This window comes from Bombina bombina, chromosome 1 (genome assembly GCF_027579735.1).
Source record: "Bombina bombina isolate aBomBom1 chromosome 1, aBomBom1.pri, whole genome shotgun sequence".
Classification (NCBI taxonomy): domain Eukaryota; kingdom Metazoa; phylum Chordata; class Amphibia; order Anura; family Bombinatoridae; genus Bombina; species Bombina bombina.
The window spans coordinates 931,667,742-931,691,626 of record NC_069499.1 but is presented as its reverse complement, the minus strand read 5'-3'; the positions used below and the strand labels follow the sequence as shown (position 1 = coordinate 931,691,626).

Here is a 23,885-nt window from a genome sequence, read left to right as displayed (position 1 = left end):
ACAGGGTACACAGATGTAAGCATGAGTGCTGTGTTATACCAAAAGCATGATAATTTGAACAAAGCCATTGCTTATGCGAGCAAAAATCTATCCCCAGTAGAAATAAAGTTTAACGATTGCGAAAAAGCCCTCTTATCTACTGTATGGGCTCTACAAAATTTCCGCAGCTATATACAGGGCGAGAAAATTATTGTAGAAACGGCCCACCAGCCTTTGCTATATTTGCAAAGTGAGAGAATAAGAGATGGGAATTTGTCTAATAGCCGCATAACAGCGTGGACTCTTTCCTTACAAGGCTGGCCCTTAGAAATTCGCTACAAGCAGAATAAAAAGAATCCAGTCGCACAAGGGCTTGCTGAGCTCCACGACTGTACTGCTAGAGATCCTGGGGAAGAATTATCAGAAGATGATTTTCTGGAAGAACAATTGCTTTCCCCATATAAAATGTACAATGAGGACCATTGTCAAACATTACCTTGGGTATATGTTGATGGTTGTTCTTACCATGCCACTATTGATAATGAGCGCAGATTAGTCGCTGGCATTGGTATAACTGGGGCAAATGGATTCCCAAATATATCTATAGGTTTCAACATTGGACCAAGATCAAGTCAGGTTGCAGAACTAACTGCTGTTTTCAAAACCATTGAAATGGCTATTGAACATAGTATTAATGAATTTGTGATCATAACTGACTCAAATTATGTGCGTGACAGCTTTGTTGAATACCTGCCAACTTGGAAAAGAAATGGCATGCAGAAAAGCAATAACAAACCAGTCAAGCATGGCAAGTTGTTCTGCGAGATTGATAATCTGGTAGTATCCAATGATTTAACCATACACTGGAAAAAGACCAAGGGTCATTCCAGAATTCTAGGTCCGGATAAGGAAGGCAATGACCTTGCGGATTCATTAGCCAAACAAGGAGCCATAACTGGAGAACTCCTTAATATTGACCACTTAATGGGTGCAATTCAGGTAGAAGCCATTACCAGAAACCAGGCAAAACAACAGAGTGAGCCTAACTTGGTACAATGGAGTCAGGATTCTCCTAGTGAGGACCTGATCACTAGTCAAAAAGAAGACCCCATTGTAGGCATCTTCTATAAACACATAGAAGATCCTGAAAGCAACCCCATCTCAAAAGATGATTGTATTGGCAAAGAAGATCTGAGAATCTTAATAAAATCTAAATCACAATTCAAGTTACAGGATGGTTTGTTAATTAGAACCTCCAAAACTGGCATCCAGCAGTGGGTAGTACCCACCAAGTTCAGGGGTCTAATGCTTCAACATGCCCATGATGCTCCCACATCTGGTCATCGTGGTGCCAAACTCACGTATGAAATATTGCGTGATTATGCTTTTTGGCCACACATGTTGAAAGACGTTCAAACCTACTGTCAAGGGTGTTTAATCTGCCCACAGTTCCAACCCACTGCACCAATGCATAGAGCGCCATTGCAGAAAAGGGGGATGGTAATGCCATGGTCAGATATACAAATTGATTTTATTGGTCCAGTAACAAGGTCATCAAGAGGTAACAAATACATGTTAACAGTGACATGCCTGTTCACTAAATGGGTAGAGTGCATTAGTGCACCTAACAATAGTGCTGAAACATGTGCAGCATTGCTCATCAACCATGTATTTTCCAGATTTGGTTTGCCCCAAAGAATCGAATCAGATCGGGGGACCCACTTCACTAGCGAAGTGATGACAAAAATGTGGAAAATACTAGGGGTTAAAAGAAAGCTCCATATTGCTTATAGAGCTGCCTCAAGTGGTGGTGTAGAGCGTTACAACCAGTCTATTGTTAAAATCCTCAAAAAGTTTGTGAGTGAAACAGGTAAAGACTGGGATGTAAAACTACCTCTAGTCTTAATGGCATTAAGAGCAACTCCAAGTAGTGCTACCAAGATGTCACCTTTTGAACTGATGACTGGTAGAAGAATGGTTCTACCTCAGCATCTGCTGTACCGTACATCAGACCAAAATTTGATAAACGCTGCCAATACACATCAATATGTGGAAAACCTAAGGAAACACCTGCAACATGCCTTTGCATTTGCTCAAAGGAATTTAGAAAGAGCCGCAACTGCCACTAAAACCTATTATGATCTCAAAACATCCAAAAAGGAATATGAAATAAATGATAAAGTTTATCTTTATAACTTTGGAAGAGATCAGGTTAGGGAGAAGAAATTTCTTCCCTCATGGAAAGGTCCTTTTGTCATTACTGACAAAATATCTCCAGTGGCCTATAAAATACGGATCCCCAAAAATGAAGGTTTCATAAATAAATGGGTCCATATCAATCAATTGCGAGCGTGTCATCCCAGATCCCAACTACAAGTCATAGAGGGAAAATTAAGTGTCCTATCCCCAAATGAACTAGAGACATACTATAGTTTAAAGATGCCTAACTGATAAACATGAAGGTTCAAAATTGACAGACTATCTACATAGAAGACTGTCCATGATGTGTACGGTCAACATCCTCACCAAATACCACTAACCTTGATCCAATTCAAATACATGTGTCCTACATATTTTTGAATTGGAAAGGGGGATTTATGTCAAGGTATTTGAAATATTATTAAATAATATATAGAAATATATTTAACTTTATCTAATAAATCTGTGGATGTGAACATGGTCTGTAGGACAAAGGATTAGATCTCCCCCACTCCAATTGCACAGGAGACATTCTTGGCTGAAAGGAGAACAAAGGATTATCTCTGGCAGATCTCACACACTCAATATGTTAAATTATGCAATTGTATAATTTAGCAAGGAACTAAAATATAACAGTTTCAGGATACAGGCAAATATATGGAGACGAAATGTCTGAATTACCCTTTTGGAACTGATCAAAATCATGGAGAGGCAGCTTTTATGCACATGGTGTTAATTTTTAAATCCACATCTGCACTGCTGGCTAAACAGGAAATATGCTGCATTAAGACTTTTACAACTACTCGTGGATTGACCCCATGTGGTGAGTATGAGACAAAAAGTCTGGCAACTGAAGTTACTGAAAAGTTAGAATGTTAGGATAATACAGTGAAGGCCCATGACTTACATTATGATTTCAAAACAACTATATATATTTTAATGGATATGAGATGTATATTTATGTGATATCAAACATTAACATCTAAATATATATATATATATGGAAAGTAAAAGATTGAATGATATATATATATATATATATATATATTTTTTGAAGGCATGAATATCTTAGCCTCTGTGTGTTTAAGAACATGAATAGATGTTTATGGACCTGAAGAGAAGTGATTATTAACATTTATTTTTATTTCAGATCGACATAAACAGGATTTATGTATTCAGGAAGAAATACACAGAAATGTCACATACTATATCTGGGTGGATGCAAATATCAGGAGTTTTAAATACTACCAATCTGGAGATATAAAAATAAGCTGTTATTTGCAAAGAAATGCCAGAATACTGATAAAATTATAATGCATTTTAAGCTAATAATTAGCAGTGTTAAATTACCTTAATATAATAAAATGTTAATAATATAACATATTTGGTATCAGAATAATCAGAAAAAATAACCTAATATTAACCATCTGTAATTGGGGTTATATATGATTAATGCAGAGAGTGTGATCTGATTAAATAACCATTTTATAAAAAAAAAATTAACTTGCTTAAAAATGTCAGAAATGCTGTATTGTATTGCTATGTTGTACTGTATGCTGCCACCTGGTGTTATGTTGCGAGAACTACAGCCAGAAGGTTCTTTCTGGCTGTTAAAAATGAAATTTCCAAGGGCCAATCCGATTTAGACTTCCCAGATAACCAATGGGAAGGTCAGCTCCCGTAGTGCCACCCACATGATGTCATCAATGATTATATAATGGGAGTGTTGAATGCACAAGAGAGAGTTGTCTGTAACTTGTTGAAAATTAGTGATCTGATTTTGGCTGCGATATACCTGAAAAAAAAAAAAAGTTCACTTCAGCAAGGAGCTTAAAACTTATCCTTGATTTGTGCAAAAACCTTCTTTCAAATGAGATGACCTAAAGACCGCTACGAATTGGTTCAAAATTGGTGAAGTATATTGTATTTTAAATTGGTAGTTATAAGCCTAGGTATTGTTCAAATCTGTGTCTGAATTGGCTAAGTAACTCATCTATACAAGTTCTGATATTGTCGGTTAATTTTGTATTAGGATAAATTGCAGTTAAATAGCAGAATATATATTTTATCCTATTGTTTTATAAACACTGTTTAGAATTGTATTGCTTGGATGTTAAAGGTTTTTAGTCCCATTGTGTTAAATAAATAAGGCTGAATTGTGAAGGTATATTGTTCTGGGTTTTGTAAGAAGAATAGCATATCTTAAGAGTTGGTTCTAACGCATATAAACTTTTATTTAGTTTCCTTTTATTGCAAATATAGTTCAATATGTTTATGGATATTAACTAAATAAAAGAATTCAGATATTTATATTAATTGTATGGTCTAGTAGGTGCATGGTTGATAAGGGTTTCTATTTCTTTGTATTGTGTTTATAACCCTGCCATAAACTTATATATATTATTTGGATAGCACTGCTAAGATTTTCATAAATATACTGACAATAACTGTTAGCTAATGCACGGATGGGAAACTATGATGTTTCAAAAGGTGTTTGAAACATTCTTTATTACTTGTGTTCCGTTTTTCTTTCAGAGGCTATCTGTTAGAAAGGCGCACTTTTAGCTTGTTGCACAGTTTCTTTTGATGCCGCTCACGTGACCTCCCGCTCTTCCACTTGTAATTCTGAGCAGAGCGGTTTCATTTTCAGTGAGTCTTCTTCTGTGGCGGCTGTAGGGATATAGTCTGGCCGATCTACTGGAGAGTCCTACATTTGCATTATCTGCAGCTTCTGACGGTTACGGTACGGTACCTCATTCAGACTGAGGTGTAGAGGTGCATTTTTTATTTTCCATTATTTTTGTATGCCTAGCGTTATTGCGCTTTGAATGACTACTCTCCTTCTTAAAGTGACAGTTTGATATCAATTTATTATCATTACTTTATTTTTTACTATTTAAGCTATGGACACTGAACAGGAGTCTGTTTCTTTTGATAAATGCTTATTATGTTTAGAGGCCCAAATTGTTTTACCTATGCAATTTTGTTCCTCGTGTTTAGCTAAGACCCTAAAATTTAAAGATAAATTACTCCCTTCTGAGCCTATTTTCTCTCAGGATAATGCTGTTCAGGATATGCCACAGCCCTGTGGTTCCTCTCAGTCTCCTGGAGGCATTTATTTGCCAGGAGATTTTGCTTCACAGATAACTTCTGCGGTGTCTGCAGCTTTATCTGCTTTCCCTATTGCATGTAAGCGCAAGAAGACATCTATGCATTTTACTTCTAGTAAGATGTCTGTCCCATCTTCTTCTGCGATGGTTGACCTCTCCCATAAGTCTAATGAAGAGGATACCTCAGTAGCTTCTGAGGGTGAGATCTCAGATTCTGACAGTGTAAATACTTGACTGATTCTGAAGAAGTTAATTTCAGATTTAAGCTTGAACACCTTTGTTTACTTCTAAAGGAGGTACTGGCTACTTTGGACGACTCCGACCCTTCTGTCAACCCTAAAAAATCTAGTAAGCTTAATAAATACTATGATGTTTCTTCTTCTGTGGAAGTATTTCCTATTCCAGACCGTATGTCGGAAATTATAACACAGTAATGGGATAAACCAGGGATTCCCTTTTCCCCTTCTCCCGTTTTTAAAAAGATGTTTCCTGTTGCTGACTCCATTAGGGATTCGTGGCACACTGTGCCTAAAGTGGAAGGAGCTATTTCTATTCTGGCCAAAAGAACTATGATTCCTATAAAGGATAGCTGTTCTTTTAAGGATCCCATGGATAAGAAGCTTGAGGCTTATTTAAAGAAAATGTATATTCATCAGGGATTACAATGGCAACCTGCTGCTAGTATTGCTATGGTTGCAAGCGCAGCATCTTATTGGTGTTATGCCTTGTCTGAGCTGATTTTAGAAGAGACTTCTTTAAAGGAGATCCAAGATAGGATCAAGGCTCTTAAAATGGCTAATTCTTTTATCTTGGATGCCAACATGCAAGTCATTAGATTGGAAGCCAAGATGTCTAGCTTTGCTGTTCTAGCTCACAGGGCTCTATAACTAAAATCTTGGTCAGCTGATGTTACTTCCACGTCCAAGCTCCTTTCTTTACCTTATAAAGGTAAGACTCTTTTTGGTCCTGGTCTGGCGGAGATAATTTCTGGGATTACAGGTGGGAAGGGGTCTTTCCTACCTCAGGAAAAGAAGAATAGACCAAAGGGTCGCCAAAATTCTAGTTTTCGTTCCTTTCGTAACTTCAAAGGACAAAAGTCCCCTTCTTCCTCCTCCAAGCCGGAGCAGTCCAAGTCCTCCTGGAGATCCAGAGATCGTATTACTGAGCACAAATCAAATATCAGGAATGCATATGAGAAATCACCAGTAGCTTGTCATTTTAAGGAGGCTAGACATTCAGTGAGCCAACTGAGATATCAAATAATTGAACATATACCAATAGATAGATGAGGGGGTGATAGAGACAAAAGGCTAAAGCAGAGAGAGGCCTTTTGGATCTATCACCTTGAAAGTAGGATACCAATGGGGATGAACAAAGATTGGGATTTATCCCTATTCTTGTGAAATTGTACATATAAAATATGCATAGATGTGTTTAACATTATTTGTAAAAAAAACTGTAGATTACTATGGTAGATTTACCTATGTGTTTACATTATGTACTGTGACTTTAAGAGAGCAATAAGTTTTTTTGCACTAGAGTATAGGTTGCTCTGTGATGTCAGAGGGGTGGGGTTTAAAGAGATATTTAAGTCTGCCACATCTGTAACAATTTATGCATTATTAAGGACTATTATGTCTTAAACTTTGCTATTTTAACTTTGATACTCTTTCAATAAAATTTGAAGTTTTTTTTCAAGTGGTGGTGCTGCTGCCTCTGACTTTTTTTCTCCTGGAGATCCAGCCAGCCTTGGAATAAGGGAAAGCAATCAAATAAGCCTTCATCTGATGCTAAATCAGCATGAAGGGTCCGCTCCCGGTCCAGTATTGGATCAAGTGGGGGGGCAGACTTTTTTCGCCAAGCTTGAAAACACGATGTCCCAGATCCTTGGGCTGTGGTCATAGTATCTCAGGGTTACAAAATAGGATTCAAGATTTGTCCTCCCAGGGGCAGTTTCATCCTCTCAAGATTATCTGCAGACCAGGTAAAAAGAGAGGCCTTCTTAAGCTTCGTTCAGGACCTTTCCTCCCTGGGAGTGATTGTTCCAATTCCTGTAAGGGGACAGGGTCAAGGATTCTATTCAAATCTATTTGTGGTTCCCAAAAAAGAGGGAACGTTTTGACCCATTTTAGACCTAAAATGTCAACAAATTCCTAAGGGTTCCGTCCTTCAAGATGGAAGCCATTCGTTCCATTCTTCCTTTGGTCTAAGAGGGTCAGTTCATGACGACCATAGACCTGAAGGATGCGTATCTTGATGTTCCCATTCACAGGGATCATCACCAGTTCCTGCGATTCGCTTTTCTAGACAAGCACTTTCAATTTGTTGCTCTTCCATTTGGCCTTGCCACAGCTCCCAGAATATTCACAAAGGTTCTGGGGGCTTTTGGCAGTAGTCAGGTCTCAGGGATTTGCGGTGGCGCCTTACCTGGACGATATCTTGGTTCAAGGTTCAAGCGCCCTCTTTTCAACTAGCAAACTCTCATACAGAGATGCTGTTTTCTTTTCTACGTTTTCATGGATGGAAAGTGAATCTGGAGTTCCCTTGTTCCAGCTACAAGGGTGTGTTTATTAGAAACCATCAGATTCCCTATCCATAAAGATTTTTCTGACGGATGTCAGAAATTCAAAAGTTCTCACTTCATGTCTCTCTCTCCAGTCTCCTATTCGTCCATCAGTGGCTCAATGCATGGAGGTAATTGGTCTGATGGTTGCTTCCATGGACATCATTCCTTTTGCTCGGTTCCATCTGAGATCTCTACAACTTTGCATGCTCAGTCAATAGAAACGGAGACCATTTAGATTTATCTCAGAGGATAGATCTTGATCCCCTAACAAGAGACTCTCTCTCATGGTGGATTTCACAGAACCATCTGTCTCGGGGCACATGCTTCCTGAGACCCTCCTGGGGGATTGTGACCACGGACGCCAGCCTATTAGGCTGGGGAGCAGTCTGGGGCTTTTTAAAGGCTCAGGGCCTGTAGACTCGGGAGGCGTTCTCTCTTCCCATAAACATTTTAGAGTTGAGAGCAATATGCAATGCCTTGATAGCTTGGCCTCAGTTATCTTTAGTCCGGTTTATCAGATTCCAGTCGGACAACATCACCTCAGTGGCTTACATCAACCACCAGGGAGGAACTCTGAGTTCGCTAGCTATGAAGAAGGTGACTCGCATTATCCAGTGGGCGGAAGCTCACGATTGTCTCCTATCTGCCTTCCACATTCCAGGAGTGGAAAACTGGGAGGCGGATTTTCTGAGCAGACAGACCTTTCATCCTGGGGAGTGGACTCTCCATCCGGAGGTGTTCTCCAGGTTAACCCTCAGGTGGGGGGTTCCGGAGTTGGATCTGATAGCATCTCGTCAAAATGTCAAGCTTCCAAAGTACAGCTCAAGATCAAGAGATCCTCAGTCCACTCTGATAGGCGCCCTGGGGGTTCCTTGGAACTTCACTCTAGCATACCTGTTTCCTCCTTTTGCTCTCCTTCCAGGAGTCATTGCTCGTATCAAACAGAAGAGAGCATCTGTAATTCTGATAGCTCTTGCATGGCCTCGCAGGATCTGGTTCGCGGATCTGGTAAAGATGTCATCTATTTCACCTTGAAGGTTACCTCTGAGGAAAGATCCTTTAACTCAGGGTCCTTTCCTCCATCCAAATCTAGATTCTCTGAAGCTGACTGCTTGGAGATTAAACGCTTAGTCTTGGCCAAGCGTGGTTTTTCTGAGTCGGTCATTGATACCAAGCTTCAGGCTTGCAAACCTGTTACTCGGAAGATTTACCATAAGGTATAGCACAAATACCTATATTGGTGTGACTCGAAGGCTTTCTTCTTGGAGCAGGGTCAGGATTACCAGAATTTTTGTTGTTTCTCCAGGAGAGTTTGGAGAAGGGTTTCTCATTCAGTTCGCTGAAGGGTCAGATTTCTGCACTGTCTATACTTTTGCACAAGCGTCTGGCAGATGTGCCAGATGTTCAATCTTTTTTCAGTACCTGGTCAGGATCAGGCCTGTGTTTAAACCTGTTGCTCCTCCTTGGAGCTTAAACCTTGTTCTTAGACGTTTGCAACAGGCTCTGTTTGAGCTGATGTATTCTGTTGATATTAAGTTGTTATGTTGGAAGCTGTTGTTCCTTCTTGTTATTTCCTCTGCTCGCAGAGTTTCTGAGCTTTCAGCTCTGCAGTGTGATTCCCCTTATCTTATTTTTCATGCGTCTAAGGCAGTCCTTCATACTAAGTTGGGCTTTCTCCCTAAGGTTGTATCGGATCGATATTTATCAGGAAATAGTGGTTCCATCCTTTTGTCCTAATCCTTCTTCCCATAAGGAACGTCTGTTGCATAAATTGGATGTTGTGCGTGCTCTAAAATTTTACCTTCAAGCAACTAAAGATTTTCGAAAGTCTTCTGCCCTGTTTGTTTTTTTTTTCTGGTAAGTGTAAGGGTCAGAAGGCCACTTCCACTACCCTTTCTCCTTGGTTGAGAAGTGTTATCCGGTTAGCTTATGAAACAGCTGGTCAGCAACCTCCTGAGAGAATTACGGCTCATTCTACTAGGTCTGTCTCCTCTTCCTGGGCTTTAAAAAATGAAGCTTTGGTGGAACAAATTTGCAAGGCGGCAACATGGTCCTCTTTGCATACGTTTTCAAAATTCTACAAATTTGATACTTTTATGAGAGAGGTTCTTCAAGCGGTGGTGTCTTCTGTTTAGGTCCGCCTGTCTTGTTCTCCCTACCTTTCATTCTGTGTCCTCTAGCTTGGGTATTGGTTCCCACTAGTAATTTGAATGAAGTCGTGGACTCTCAATGCCATAGGAAAGAAAAGAAAATGTATGCTTACCTGATAAATGTATTTATTTCTGGGCATGGAGAGTCCATGACCCCACCCTTAAATATGACGACAGATTTTTTTTTGTTAAACCTCAGGCACCTCTATACCTTTGTGTTATCTTCTTTTTCCATTTCCCTTCGGCCGAAAGACTGGGGGTTATGGGTAAGGGAAGTTACACTTAACAGCTCTGCTGGGGTGCTCTTTACCTCCTCCTGCTGGCCAGGAGGTGAATATCCCACTAGTAATTGAAATGAAGTCGTGGACTCTTCATGCCCGGAAAGAAAGAAATTTATCAGGTAAGCATAAATTTTCTTTTTCCAAGTAAAGCAAAACGTTGAACAAGGAAGAATATCAGGTGGCACTATGCAACCTCAGTTTTAAATATTTATATGAGCAAGGGTTACGGACCCGGACCTCAGTTACATATGACCAGATCAAGGTCTAACCACATTAACCTTAATAAAGAGACCCTCAGGTCTAAAATAAATTTAACCAGAAAATAGAACCGCTGTAAAATTGTTAACATAGATTAAATCTTATCACTCTAGGACCCTAAAAAGTTCAAAATGAGGAAGTGTGAACCAGTCACTATACTAAGGAAACTGATAACTTTTTGTGTGTGCTACAGTTCTGGCTCAGCAGTGTGAATTATACAAGGCTGGTGTTACTCTGCTCTTCATTTGTTACTGAGCTAACTTTCCTTTCTGTGGTTAAATCAATTGTCATCTCCATTTATTTATGACCTCCTAAAATACGTAATCCTACCTCCTCCCCGTCATGCTTGTATTGCCAATCTGTTTTTTTTTTTTAATAGATGTTCTCCTGATGAGGATGTGGCTTTTGATATCCCAGTTGAAGAAGATGTTGGCATCTAGCATCATCAGATTGAAGAAACCGCAAATACACTGCAGAGAAATATACCAACATAAATGCTGCCTGCTACATGTACAATATCTTTTACCTTTTATTCAGAGCGTCATTGTGCTCTATTACAGCTTTTCTTGAAATAATGACCACATTGACAATATTGGTGAACTATATCATTGCTGGAGTTCCCAAAAATAACCATATAAATACCTCTAATATGAGATGGGCTGCCCTGTTCTCTTTTTTGGCTTTGAAGATTACCAAATCTGTATAAGTTAATTTTAGACTTTGCCTCACTATTTGGCTAAAAGCGAGTAGCCTTTGCCTAAATAAACCCCTCTTTGTAATATAGGAGTTGTTGAGAAAAGGGCACATATTCCTCCCTATGTGGTAGCCGTGTCCTTCTGTGGCAATGTTTTCCCCCCCTCATTGGAATGCATTACTAAATACGCCACTTACCAGTTTGAATAAACACATTAATACATTTTTAGCCATGATTTGTGTCACTACTAGGAACTCTGCAGAAAAGTATTAGACGTGGAGGGCATCTTCCAAAGATATATTTTGAATCACCATCTCCAAAATATTTAAAGGGATAGTCTATTCAAAATTAAAATTTCATCATTCAGATAGAGCATGCACTTTTAAGCAACTTTCTAATTTACTCCTATTATCAATTTTCCTTCATTCTCTTGGTATCTTTATTTGAAAAAGGAAGAATGTAAGCTTAGGACCCGGCCCATTTTTGTTTCAGCACCTGGGTAGTGCTTGCTGATCGGTGGTTACATTTAGACACCAATCAGCAAGCGCTACCCAGGTGCTGCATATGAAATATTATACAAACAGGAGCAAGCAGTCTGTAGACATGAGTATACATCTAAAACTTTGGGGCTTGGTTAGGAGTCTGAAAATCAGCACAATGTTATTTAAAAAATAAGCAAAATAATAATTTTTTTACAAAGACACAGATGGGCTATATAAATTGATTATCTACAAAACATTTATGCAAAGAAAAATCTAGTGTACAATGTCCCTTTAAAATATAATCATTCTGCCGCACATAACACCTACACAAGGATTGACTATATCTTTGCCAGCCAAATTGTTCACTCAATCTTACTATCCTCTGAGATCCATGCATGTGTGTGGTCTGATCACTCCATAATATCTTTGTTACTAGATGGGGTTCAAAATAATAAATGGGAAAAATCGTGGACTTACGACCCACAATACTTAAAACAACCCTTAGCTCAAGACCACATCCTAAAATATCTTAAAGAATACTGGGACATCAATGTAGATAGCACCTCCAATCCTTTATATACATGGGCAGCTCATAAAGCATACTTAAGGGGTTTACTAATACATACCAGACAACTCCGGCAGCAGATATCTTAGACTCACACACAACAGTGGCGCCTTGCGGACTTTACAATTGCAGAGAACAGCGTTAGCTAATTTATTGACTACAAATGCAACTAGAACACTACACAAATTGAAAGTTCAATATTTTATATTTGCCAACAAGCCGGATAGGTATTTAGCACATAAAATACAGGAGAGAAATAAAGCCATGGCTATTCCTCTCATTCAGCAGGCAGATGGTAACACGGTAACTTCTCCTCAGGGGATAGTTGACGAGTTTGCAAGGTACTACGGCCAACTTTATGACGGACATAAGACTATACATTCACAAACTACTGTACAGGACACACATAGCTTCCTATGGGATGCCCACCTCCCAGGTATATCTGAGAAGGACAGGGAAGTTTTGAATCCCACCATATCTCCTGCAGAGGGTCATACAGGTCATAAAAGAGTTAAAGGTGGGAAAAGCAGCGGGACCGGATGGATTCCCGGGAGATTATTATAAACTGTTTCGTATAACATTGTTGACTCATCTCACAAAATTCTGTAATCACCTCTTAGAAGACCATGAGATACCTAGGGAGCTACTGGGAGCCAAAATAGTGGTCATTCCTAAGGCAGGGAAAAATCCTAAATTGTGTGCCAGCTATCGCCCTATATCGCTTATAAATCAAAATCTAAAGATCTTCACTAAAATATTGGCCAATCGACTGAAAACAATATTACCTTCACTTTATCCACCCAGATCAGGTGGGATTTGTAACGAATAGAGAGGCCCCTGACAATATCAGAAGAATGATAAACATTATAGATCACCATGGTAGGGAGGAGACGCCTTCTCTGCTCCTGTCTTTGGATGTGGAGAAGGCGTTCGATGGGATAGATTGGGGATATATGCTGATGGTACTACGACATATGGGTTTTGATGGTCCCTTTATTAAGGCAATCCAGAATTCGACTGTACCCAGACATAACAGGTACAAGAATAGCTAAACACGACTACAAACTTACCCTATTTGCGGATGATATCTTAGTTACAATTACAAAACCCTTGATATCTCTTCCGAACTTATATAACTTTCTTGATAGATTTTCACAGATCTCGGGATATAAAATTAATCTTGAGAAATGTGAGGCACTACCAATAGCTTTGCCCCCTATACTAAAAAAAACAATAGAGCTTAACTTTGAATTTAAATGGGTAAAACACACTCTCAAGTATTTGGGGATACAACTGACAGCTCAGTTTCACCAATTGTATAAATATAACTACATACCACTCTATAAATCTATACGACAAGACCTCTGGAAATGGAAGAGATACACCTTCTCTTGGTATGGCCGCCTGTCCGCAGTCAAAATGAACATTTTTCCACGATTACTCTACTTATTTCGAACTCTACCTATACCAATCCCAACCTCAGAATTGTCTACACTACAAAAAGAGTTAATCGCTTATGTTAGAGGCAGTAAAAAAGCGAGAATTCCTTCAAGAATTCTGACATATCACAAAACTCTGGGGGAGTGGGCATCCCAAACTTGTTAGATTATTATAAAGCAGCAAGAATATTACAAACAATGCTGATGGGGAGAAGACAGGGGGATGTTATCTGGCCCAAATTGGAGGCAGGGATGGAGGGTCTGCCACAGGAGGATGACATATTGTGGAGTGACCAAACAGGTAGTACAGCTGCACATAGATCTCCAATATATGCATCCACCAGACAAGTTAAGAAATGGATAGCTGAGCACGACACAATACTACCCCCACAATCAGTAATGGTCCCACTTAGAAAAATCTTACCTAAAGAGCTTCATAGCACTATAGACAAATGGGCCAACAAAGGGCTGTACAGGGTAGCGGACGCTTTACTTATCCATAAACTTATGACTTATACTCAGATTCAAGACAAATTGACACCGGTGGAGATAGGGGGGTTCCAATATCTACAATTATCCTCATCCATACGAAAATATCTAGGTGACACTAGGGTCCGCCCCCTCACAGCACTGGAAAAAATTTACTCCCTAGCGTCTAGACCTAAACGCACAATATCCATATTGTACATAGCTATCCAGAACAGCAATAATACCCCCAAGACATCTCTGATGCTTAAGTGGGAGGAGGACATTAACATCACTTATGACAAACACACATGGGAGAACATATTTAGCTCAATTAGCAGAGGGTTGATTAGCGCAGATCTAAGTGAAAATTCCCTTAAAACAGCATTTCGTTGGTACCTCACACCAGTTATAACCTCCCACATGTCGCAAACCAAATTAAATCTATGTTATAGAGGATGTGGGTGTGTAGGTACTTTTAAGCATATGTGGTGGGAGTGTGAAGGGGTCAAACAACTCTGGCACTGCTTAGCACGATCCTAGAGGAGGAGATAGAACTCAATATATCGCAGGCTTTGCTACATACAGGTGACAAAAAGTATAACAAGGATATTAATACATTTATTAGAATAGTATGTACAATTACCAGGACAGCTATAGCCTATTACTGGAAAACTGGGGGTACCATCATGGATGGAAGTAAGGAACAGGATAAATAACATGTTTAGAATCCATGAATCCGCTTCATGGATCATCAATACTAGAGAGTCATTTGAGAAGATCTGGTTCTATTGGTTCATGAATAACACATCCACCACATAGTACTTGTAGAGTAGAGGATGGAGCTTATGGCGTTGGAAACTAAATGATATTTATAGATATAAATTACAAGGTGAACATGTGGGAATAACCATGTGGCTTATGTGAAACAATTCTTGAGAGCCTTCATAAGATATATTGTATGAGATATGTTTACATGGGATATGTGTGGGTGATTTTGTTGTTGTTTTTTTCTCTTTCTTTTGTTATTTTTTTCTTTCTATGTCTTTTTCTCAGTACTAAGGTTACTTTTATCTCTCACAAATGACATATTGGTATGCTGTTATAATATCAATCAACCCCTATTTGGAGGTGTTTGTCTCCTTTTTGTAATGTCTTTTTCTTTGGCTATCTGTTACGAAAATCCTAAACAAAAACATTTAATCATAAAACATAATCATTACCCATGTAAAAACACGTATGCCCCCTTTATATTGATGTGTAAAATGTTATAAAAGGTGAAATAATTATTATGGACAGAGAATTGATTAAGGGAAGGCATAATGCAATAGATTTTTCATGGCCCAGATGTGTATGCACTGTGCTTGGGTTTTAATGTCAGTTAAAGGGCCACTGTAAGTAAATATTTTCTATGCCTGTTACTAACTAACTACCCCAAATATGCTTTTTATCAATAGCATTTCATTAACATATCACTACCGTATATCAGAAATCTTGTCTGCAAATTTAATTGTTTTCCAAACCCACTCCGTCGGTATTCTTTGCTCTGTACCAATCCGTTTACAATACCTAGGTTTCAAAATGGCGCTTTAAACACAAAGTTATTGGTTTAAGTATTTTGAACACTCAGTGCTGAAAATAGTGGGCAGGATAACGTGACATCATCAGCGAATAAAAGATATAACTTAGTTATGAAACTTCGTTTTGGAGAAAATATAGGTCAGTAGGTTTTAATTAATGTTTATTAACTTTAATATGTTAGTTGTTTAGCTTAAAAATTATAACAGAAAGTAATCCTTTAACCTTTCTTTGTATGTGCAAAAGAGCTAAAGGTATAGATAGGTAGTAGAGGGCATAATAATGACCGCCAGTGCGCATTTAAGCTGCAGTTCAGCTCCATTTGACTAAGCACATTATACAGAGTATCATTTTGTGCTCCCGGAAAGAGTGTAAAAAAACACCAGCAGAGGATTGGTACTGTATATGTATTGATGAAAAAAGGTTTATTAGGTGATACCCTGGTGCCACCTCCCCTTCAAATCAACTAAGACTAGAGTGAAATTTGAAACACTATTTGATGCACAACACAATGCTGTATAACTAATGCACTACCTATACTTACAAATATTGTTTAACATTTTTTGACAATGTGTGTGAGTTATGATGATTCTATGAGATAGGGTTATTAGCTAGAAATTACAAGACAGGTCTTCTACCCTTGATGGAAATAAACTGCTCAGACAGACACTTCCTAAAATGTTTTTAAACTGTTTATTAAAGCAGTATATAACAATATCCGGTGAAAAGTACAATAGGATGTATAAATTGTTACAGATAAATATCCACCATAAGATTGAGAGTCCTTTAAGTATGCCAGACATGTATAGTCCAATAAGTGCATATTTGACCACTACAACGGGAAAAAAGAACAAGAAAATATAACAAGAGTCAAACAACGAGAAACGAATAAAAGAATAATAGTGAATCAGGAGTTTGTCAAGAAAGAAGCAAAATAACCCAACCTGAGGTAGGCCTAATTAGGAGATACCCATTTCCGAACAACACAAGTACACCTTGGTCCATACTCTACTTAGAAGGTAAGTGGAGACATTATTTAGAAATAGGAAGGGGGGATAAGAGGGAAATATAGAAATATTTATTGTCTGAGCTCGATAACAGACAAAATGCAAAGTGGAAAAAAAGGAAGGGGAAGAAGAAGAGGAGAATTGATACATTAGTCCCAAGAGCTACGCCGTTAACAAAACCTGTGGAATATTAGAGACCAGTAACCCCCCTCACCTATTATTAAACATTCATCATGTAGGTCTAATAAGGAGAAACCCATGTCCGAACAACAGGAGAATACCTTGGTCCACAAAATATGGGAACAGGTACAGAGATTACTATAATTTATCCAGCACAGAGGTGAATTAGAGATATTTTGAACAATTGCTCTGGCGTCAAATGCCATTGTGTAAGGACTTTGAAATATAATTCATAAAGAGTAACACAATGGACTGTCGGCTTTGTTTGCTAAGTATCAAGTTTCATTATAGGCCGAGAAAGCTAAGAAAGTCTCCCACTGTAAGACACAAGCAGATTTAAAGAAAAGAGGAGTTGTCATGTCGTTGTAGGAAATTGTAAGCATTTTATGAATAGGCTTTCTAGATTCCCAACATTTTTCCCAGTCTGTCTGATTTCTTAGTGGATGGTCAAGAAAACCTCATGAGTGAAGTAAGCTACGTAGCCTAAGATATTTAAATCAAAGTGGTACGGGTGGGGAGAAATGGGCCTGAAATTGTGTGAAAGTATAGACTTCCCCCATTATCAGCAAGATCTTTTACCATTTCTATTATACATTGGTCCCATAGTAGGGAGTGAGAGTCTTGAAGACCTGAAAGAAGTAACCTGCAAAATTAATTTCTGTATCTCTAAAAAAATAATAATATATATATATATATATAAAAATATCTTTATAGCATCAAGACCCTTTTGCTTTGGGATCAAATAGTAGAGGGGCACACAATTTTAGCCAAATTGACTCTTGTCACTAATATAGCAGGGAAGTCTCAATACAAAATGTGACTTTCAGACTCCCTAGGGAGCATGGGACAAGTAACATTTTACAGTCGAAGCAAGCAAATAAATAATGTATATTGCAATGTTTATTTTTCAATAATTAAAAGGACATTCCAGGCAAAATTTGAATCCACATAGATCTATTTCAGTTTTGAATAGAATAATTTTTGTAATATACATATATTAGCAAAAATGCTTCCAATAAAAGCTGTTTCAAATGTGTATTTAAGTATGCACCAACATTTTAAATACAGCACTTGCTCAGAGATCCTAAGGTGCTTGTATTATCTGGTAATGACTCAATTTGGTAATTGCTGACATGATACAAGCCCCACTGGTGCTCTGAGCAGCTGCAGTATTTAAAATGCTGTTGCACTGAGAATAGCTATGCTTCACATGCACGTGTAGAGAGAAAATGCTTACACTAAAACAGTGATAACTTTTACTAGAAGCATTTTTTATAATACATGTATATTGCACATATGTTTCTATTCAAAAATGTAATTCATCTATGTGCATTTAAATTTTTACTGGAATGTCCCTTTAATTTATGAAGAATTCCATATTGAAGTTAATGTCCTGTGTGTAAGCTACCATTACATTTGTATTGGAAGTGACCTTTCTTAGTATATACATTATGGCAGTGATTTTTAACCTTTTTTTGCCGTGGCACACTTTTTTACATTAAAAAATCCTGTGGCACACCACCATCCCAAAATTTTAAAGAAATCACACATTGTAGCCTAATACAGAATATATATATACACATACACACAAACACACACATACTGTATGTATTGTGCTGTTATGCCATGCCTCCTACAAACTACCCCTGCACTGGGAGTAAAAAACAAGCAAAGTTTAAAAAATATGTCACACTGTTGTCAGTCTGCCGTGGCACACCTGAGGATCTCTCACGGCACACTAGTGTGCCACGGCACACTGGTTGAAAAACACTGCATTATGGTATAGGGTTGTCACCTTTTGCCCAGCCATTTCCTGGACAAATTTTGAGGGGGGTATAGTGGGTGTGATGTGTAGATGTGGAAGTAATTATTCTTATGTTTCTGTTTACCATATAAACTATAGCTAATTACATAAAAACAGATTATTTGTGTTTGTATTTTAGTTGGTAGCTTAAATTAACCTAACAATTACATGAGAGCAAAGAATACACAAAATAAAGTATATGTATTCAATGAAAATAAATAATTTACCTGTTTTCACTCTAAACAAGCACTTTCAAGGTCCCTGCTAAACCAATGCATGCAGGATGCAAAGAGAGCTGCCGTGTTTAAACCTGAGTTTTCTCAGAGAAGCTTTCTACTAGGCTAAACAGTGATTTTCTGCTGGTGCATGTTGTTGCCAGATTTGACAACTATTATTAGAAAAAGTAATTTCCAATAATAAAACACAAAAAAATCAATTGCCTGTCCACAACATTATCCCGCAGATCTTTTGACAGTGCCTTGCCATCCATAGTTGATTGTTTGCTTCAGTTGCACTACCAGGGACTGAGATGCTCCCGGAAAGCTCTTTTCATGCTGAGCTATTCAATATGCCCACAGCTGATCACAGTTGAAGGTCAAATGGCTTTGTGTGTGCCGTTTGGAAGGTGATTAGCTACATCTGATTGAGTTTACAAGTAATTTTAGGAGGGGGTGATCCTTTTTCCAACTCAATTCTTGTTTTGAATTGTCTTTATTTTTGTCTGACATGTTGATGTTATATCTTTCACTTGGATGTTATAAATTGCACTGAGTAATTTCAACTGGATAAACAAAAACTGTGTCTGTCTTTATTTCAGTCTGCAAAGCAACAAAATGTGTTTATTTTCAAAGGGGTTGATTCTTTTCAATACCCACTGTATCGCCAGACCAACAGGTGGCGAGCCTTGTGAGGCAAAAAAGCCATTTCCCATCAGGCGATGTTTCGAATATCAGGGCCTAAGTATGATAAATATAACATGGCAGATACAATATGGTGTAGTGCCTGTTTCTTCTTGTGAACCAACATCATCTTTAACTGAGTATGGGCCAGTTTATATTTTGCACTCAACTTAGTAATACCAGTGCACACATATGTTCACTGGTATAACAAGTGAGGTGCAATGTGAGAACGCGCCTCCATAGGTTCCAATGGGACCCTAATGCCGTGAGACACTTGTAAAGGCTGGTTATTTATTTCACACTCGTAAACGGGTGAATTTGCCCATTTGCAGGCACGTGATAAATTAGCGTTCTACCTACAGTTGTGCTCATAAGTTTACATTCCCTGGCAGAATTTATGATTTCTTGGCCATTTTTCAGAGAATATGAATGATAACACAAAAACCTTTATTTCACTCATGGTTATTGTTTGGCTAAAGCCATTTATTATCAATCAACTGTGTTTACTCTTTTTAAATCATAATGACAACAGAAACTACCCAAATGACCCTGATCAAAAGATTACATACCCTGGTGATTTTGGCCTGATAACATGCACACAAGTTGACACAAAGGGGTTTGAATGGCTATTAAAGGTAACCATCCTCACCTGTGATCTGTTTGCTTGTAATTAGTGTGTGTGTATAAAAGGTCAATGAGTTTCTTGCATCTTTCATCCAGTGCTGCACTGACGTTTCTAGATCCTGAGTCATGGGGAAAGCAAAAGAATTGTCAAAGAATTTGCTTGAAAAGATAGTTGAACTGTATAAAACAGGAAAGGGATATAAAAAGATATCCAAGGAATTGAGAATGCCAATCAGCAGTGTTCAAACTCTAATCAAGAAGTGGAAAATGAGGGGTTCTGTTGAAACCAAACCACGGTCAGGTAGACCAACTAAAATTTCAGCCACAACTGCTAGTAAAATTGTTCGGGATGCAAAGAAAAACCCACAAATAACTTCAGGTGAAATACAGGACTCTCTGAAAACATGTGGTGTGGCCATTTCAAGATGCACAATAAGGAGGCACTTGAAGAAAGATGGGCTGCATGGTCGAGTCGCCAGAAGAAAGCCATTACTACGCAGATGCCACAAAGTATCCTGCTTACAATACGCCAAACAGCACAGAGACAAGCCTCAAACCTTCTGGCACAAAGTCATTTGGAGTGATGAGACCAAAATTTTGCTTTTTGGCCACAACCTTTAACGCTACATTTGGAGAGGAGTCAACAAGGCCTATGATGAAAGGTACACCATTCCTACTGTTAAACACGGAGGTGGATTGCTGATGTTTTGGGGATGTGTGAGCTAAAAAAGGCACAGAAAATTTGGTCAGAATTGATGGCAAGATGAATGCAGTATGTTATTAAAAAATACTGGAGGAAAATTTGCATTCATCAGCCCGGAAGCTGCACATGGGATGTACTTGAACATTCCAACATGACAATGATCCTAAACACAAAGCCAAGTTGACCTGTCATTGGCTACAGCAGAATCAAGTAAAGGTTCTGGAGTGGCCATCTCAGTCTCCTGACCTCAATATCATTGAGCCACTCTGGGGATATCTCAAACGTGCAGTTCATGCAAGACAGCCCAAGAATTTACAGAAACTGGAGGCTTTTTGCCAGGAAGAATGAGCAGCTTTACCATCTGAGAAGATAAAGAGCCTCATCCACAAATACCACAAAAGACTTCAAGATGTCATTAATGTTAAAGGGAGCAATACACGGTATTAAGAACTGGGGTATGTAAACTTTTGATCATGGTCATTTGGGTAGTTTCTGTTGTCATTATGATTTAAAAAGAGTTATGGAAGAGTAAACACAGTTTATTGATAATAAATGGCTTCAGCCAAACACTAACCATGAGTGTGTCAGGATTTTTTCCCTGCTTTGTTTGCCATGTGCTGCTGGCAGCCATTTTACTCACCTCTCTTGCTGACTCTGGTGCATACTGTGTGATGCTGCTCATTTCCTGCACTTCCTTTTATGGCCAGACTGGTGAACATCATCCGTGTGAGACAGGATGCAGTCTCAGAATTGTGATGTCATCACTTATTATTTAAAGGGCCTCTGTTCAGTATGCTTTGTCCTTGCATTGTCTCAGACCTGTTTGTGAGAGCTCCTGTGTATTACCTGGCTGTCTGACGTCCCTCCTGGTTCCTGATCCCTGTCTTGTTCCTGACTCTGCTGTTCTCCTTGTTCCTGATTCCGGCTCATCTGACTACTCGCTTTGGCTCCTGACTCGGCTCGTCTGACTACCAGCTCTGGTTTTGATTCCTGGCTTGTTATTTGACTTGTGGACGTTTTATTATTTTTTGCTATTAATAAAGGTGTGATTATTTTTGCACTTCTCGTCTCAGTCTGATTCCTGGCACCCTGACATTACGCAAGGGCCATGAATCCTGATGGTGCTAATAATCCACCTTTACCTGCCATAATTTCCAGTATGGATGAACAAGATCACCGCTTGGATCAATTTGCACTAGCCCTGCAAACCCTGCTGACTCGCACTGCACATTTGGACCAAAATGTCCTGCAAGTTATGGCTGCTCCTGTTTCCGCTGCTGCACCTAGTCCTACCAGGAGCATGTCCGGTTCTGCACCTCTACCTCAGCAATATGGAGGCGATCCTAATCAGTGCAGAGGGTTTTTGAACCAGGTGGGCATTTACTTTGAGATGTTACCTCAGGCGTTTCCCTCTGACAGAGCTAAGGTGGGATTTCTCATCTCGTTACTCTCTGACACAGCTCTTGCCTGGGCTAACCCCTTGTGGGAGACTAATAAACCTGTGATTTCAAATTACCCTGAATTTGTGGCCTCCTTTCAAAGAGTATTTGATGTTCCAGCTCGCTCCTCCTCTGCTGCTAAATGATTCATGTCCATTCAGCAAGGTACAGTATGCCATTGAGTTCTGTACGCTTGCCGCAGAGGTAGTTCGGAACAATGAAGCCCTTGTTGCCGCCTTCTTTCATGGGCTCTCTGATGCGATTAAAGATGAAGTTGCTGCCAGTGATTTACCAGAAGATCTCGAGGCATTGGTGTCTTTTTTTTATTCTAGTTGACATTAGACTAAGTGAGAGGCCCTCTTTCAAGGAGCGCTTGCGGAAGCCTCCTGTTCCGTTGTCTCCTACGTGTTCGTTCCCACCCATACCTCCCTCTCCTCCCATGCCTCCTGGTCCAGAGTCACCAGGTACTGCTGAGCCGATGCAGTTGGGATTCCCGCGTCTCTCCGTGGCGGAGAGGGCCTTTAGGAGGAGGAAGCGGCTCTGCCTCTATTGTGGGTTACAGGGCCTCCTTTTTTGAAGTCTTGCCCTACCCGGCCGGGAAACACTCACACCTGAGGTCCTGTCAGGGGCAGACCTTGAGTGGTTTATCCTCGTCCCCGGAACCGCTAAAGGAGAAACCTTTGGTCACGGTTGTCCTTTCCTGGGTGGACTCCTCCATAGTCACCCAGGCTCTTGTTGACTCCGGTGCTGCGGGATATTTCATTGACAGTGCTTTTGTATCAAAGCACTCCATTCCTGTTTTGCCTTGGTCCGTTCCGCTTGCTATTGGAGCCATTGATGGCAGGCCCCTTCAGCCCGCACTCGTTACTCACGAAACTGCTCTGTTATCCATGGCTGTTTGGGCTCTCCATTTTGAAACCCTCCAGTTCCAGGTGATAAACTCTCTACATTTTCCGGTTGTTCTGGGTTATCCCTGGCTCCAAAAGCATAATCCCAGTATCGACTGGCACAGGTCCGAAATTGTGTCGTGGTCTCTGCAATGTATTTCCACTTGTCTTCGGAAACCAGTTAAAGTCTTGTGCACTTCTTCGGTATCTCAATTGCCAGAGGAGTACCGAGAGTTCCTAGACATGTTTGACAAGGTGCGTGCCGGTACGTTGCCTCCTCACCAGTCTTAGAATTGTGCCATAGACCTGCAACCCGGAGCCATTCCTCCTCGGGGCCGGGTTTACCCTCTGTCTGTTGCGGAGAATTGTGCTATGGAGGAGTATGTGGCCGATGCTCTGTCGTGGGGGATCATCCGCAAATCCTGCTCTCCTGCAGGGGCTGGCTTCTTCTTTGTGAAGAAAAAGCGTAGTGAGTTAAGACCATGCATCGATTATAGGGGTCTTAATAGTCTTACCATTAAGAATGCTTACCCTATTCCGCTCATTACGGAACTCTTTGACCGCCTCAAGGGAGCT

At 39.5% G+C, this 23,885-nt stretch overlaps 1 protein-coding gene across 1 annotated transcript in view; it reads left to right on the top strand.

The window, feature by feature from the left end:
- The window catches only part of C1H20orf96 (chromosome 1 C20orf96 homolog), a 139,813-nt gene extending 128,348 nt beyond the window's left edge, over positions 1-11,465 (top strand). The window contains exon 9 of the mRNA XM_053700240.1: positions 10,923-11,465. Within this exon, the coding sequence (XP_053556215.1) occupies positions 10,923-10,983 (61 nt within the window). The 3' untranslated portion in view covers positions 10,984-11,465. The remainder of the gene's footprint in view (positions 1-10,922) is intronic.
- The last annotated feature ends 12,420 nt before the right edge of the window (positions 11,466-23,885 follow it).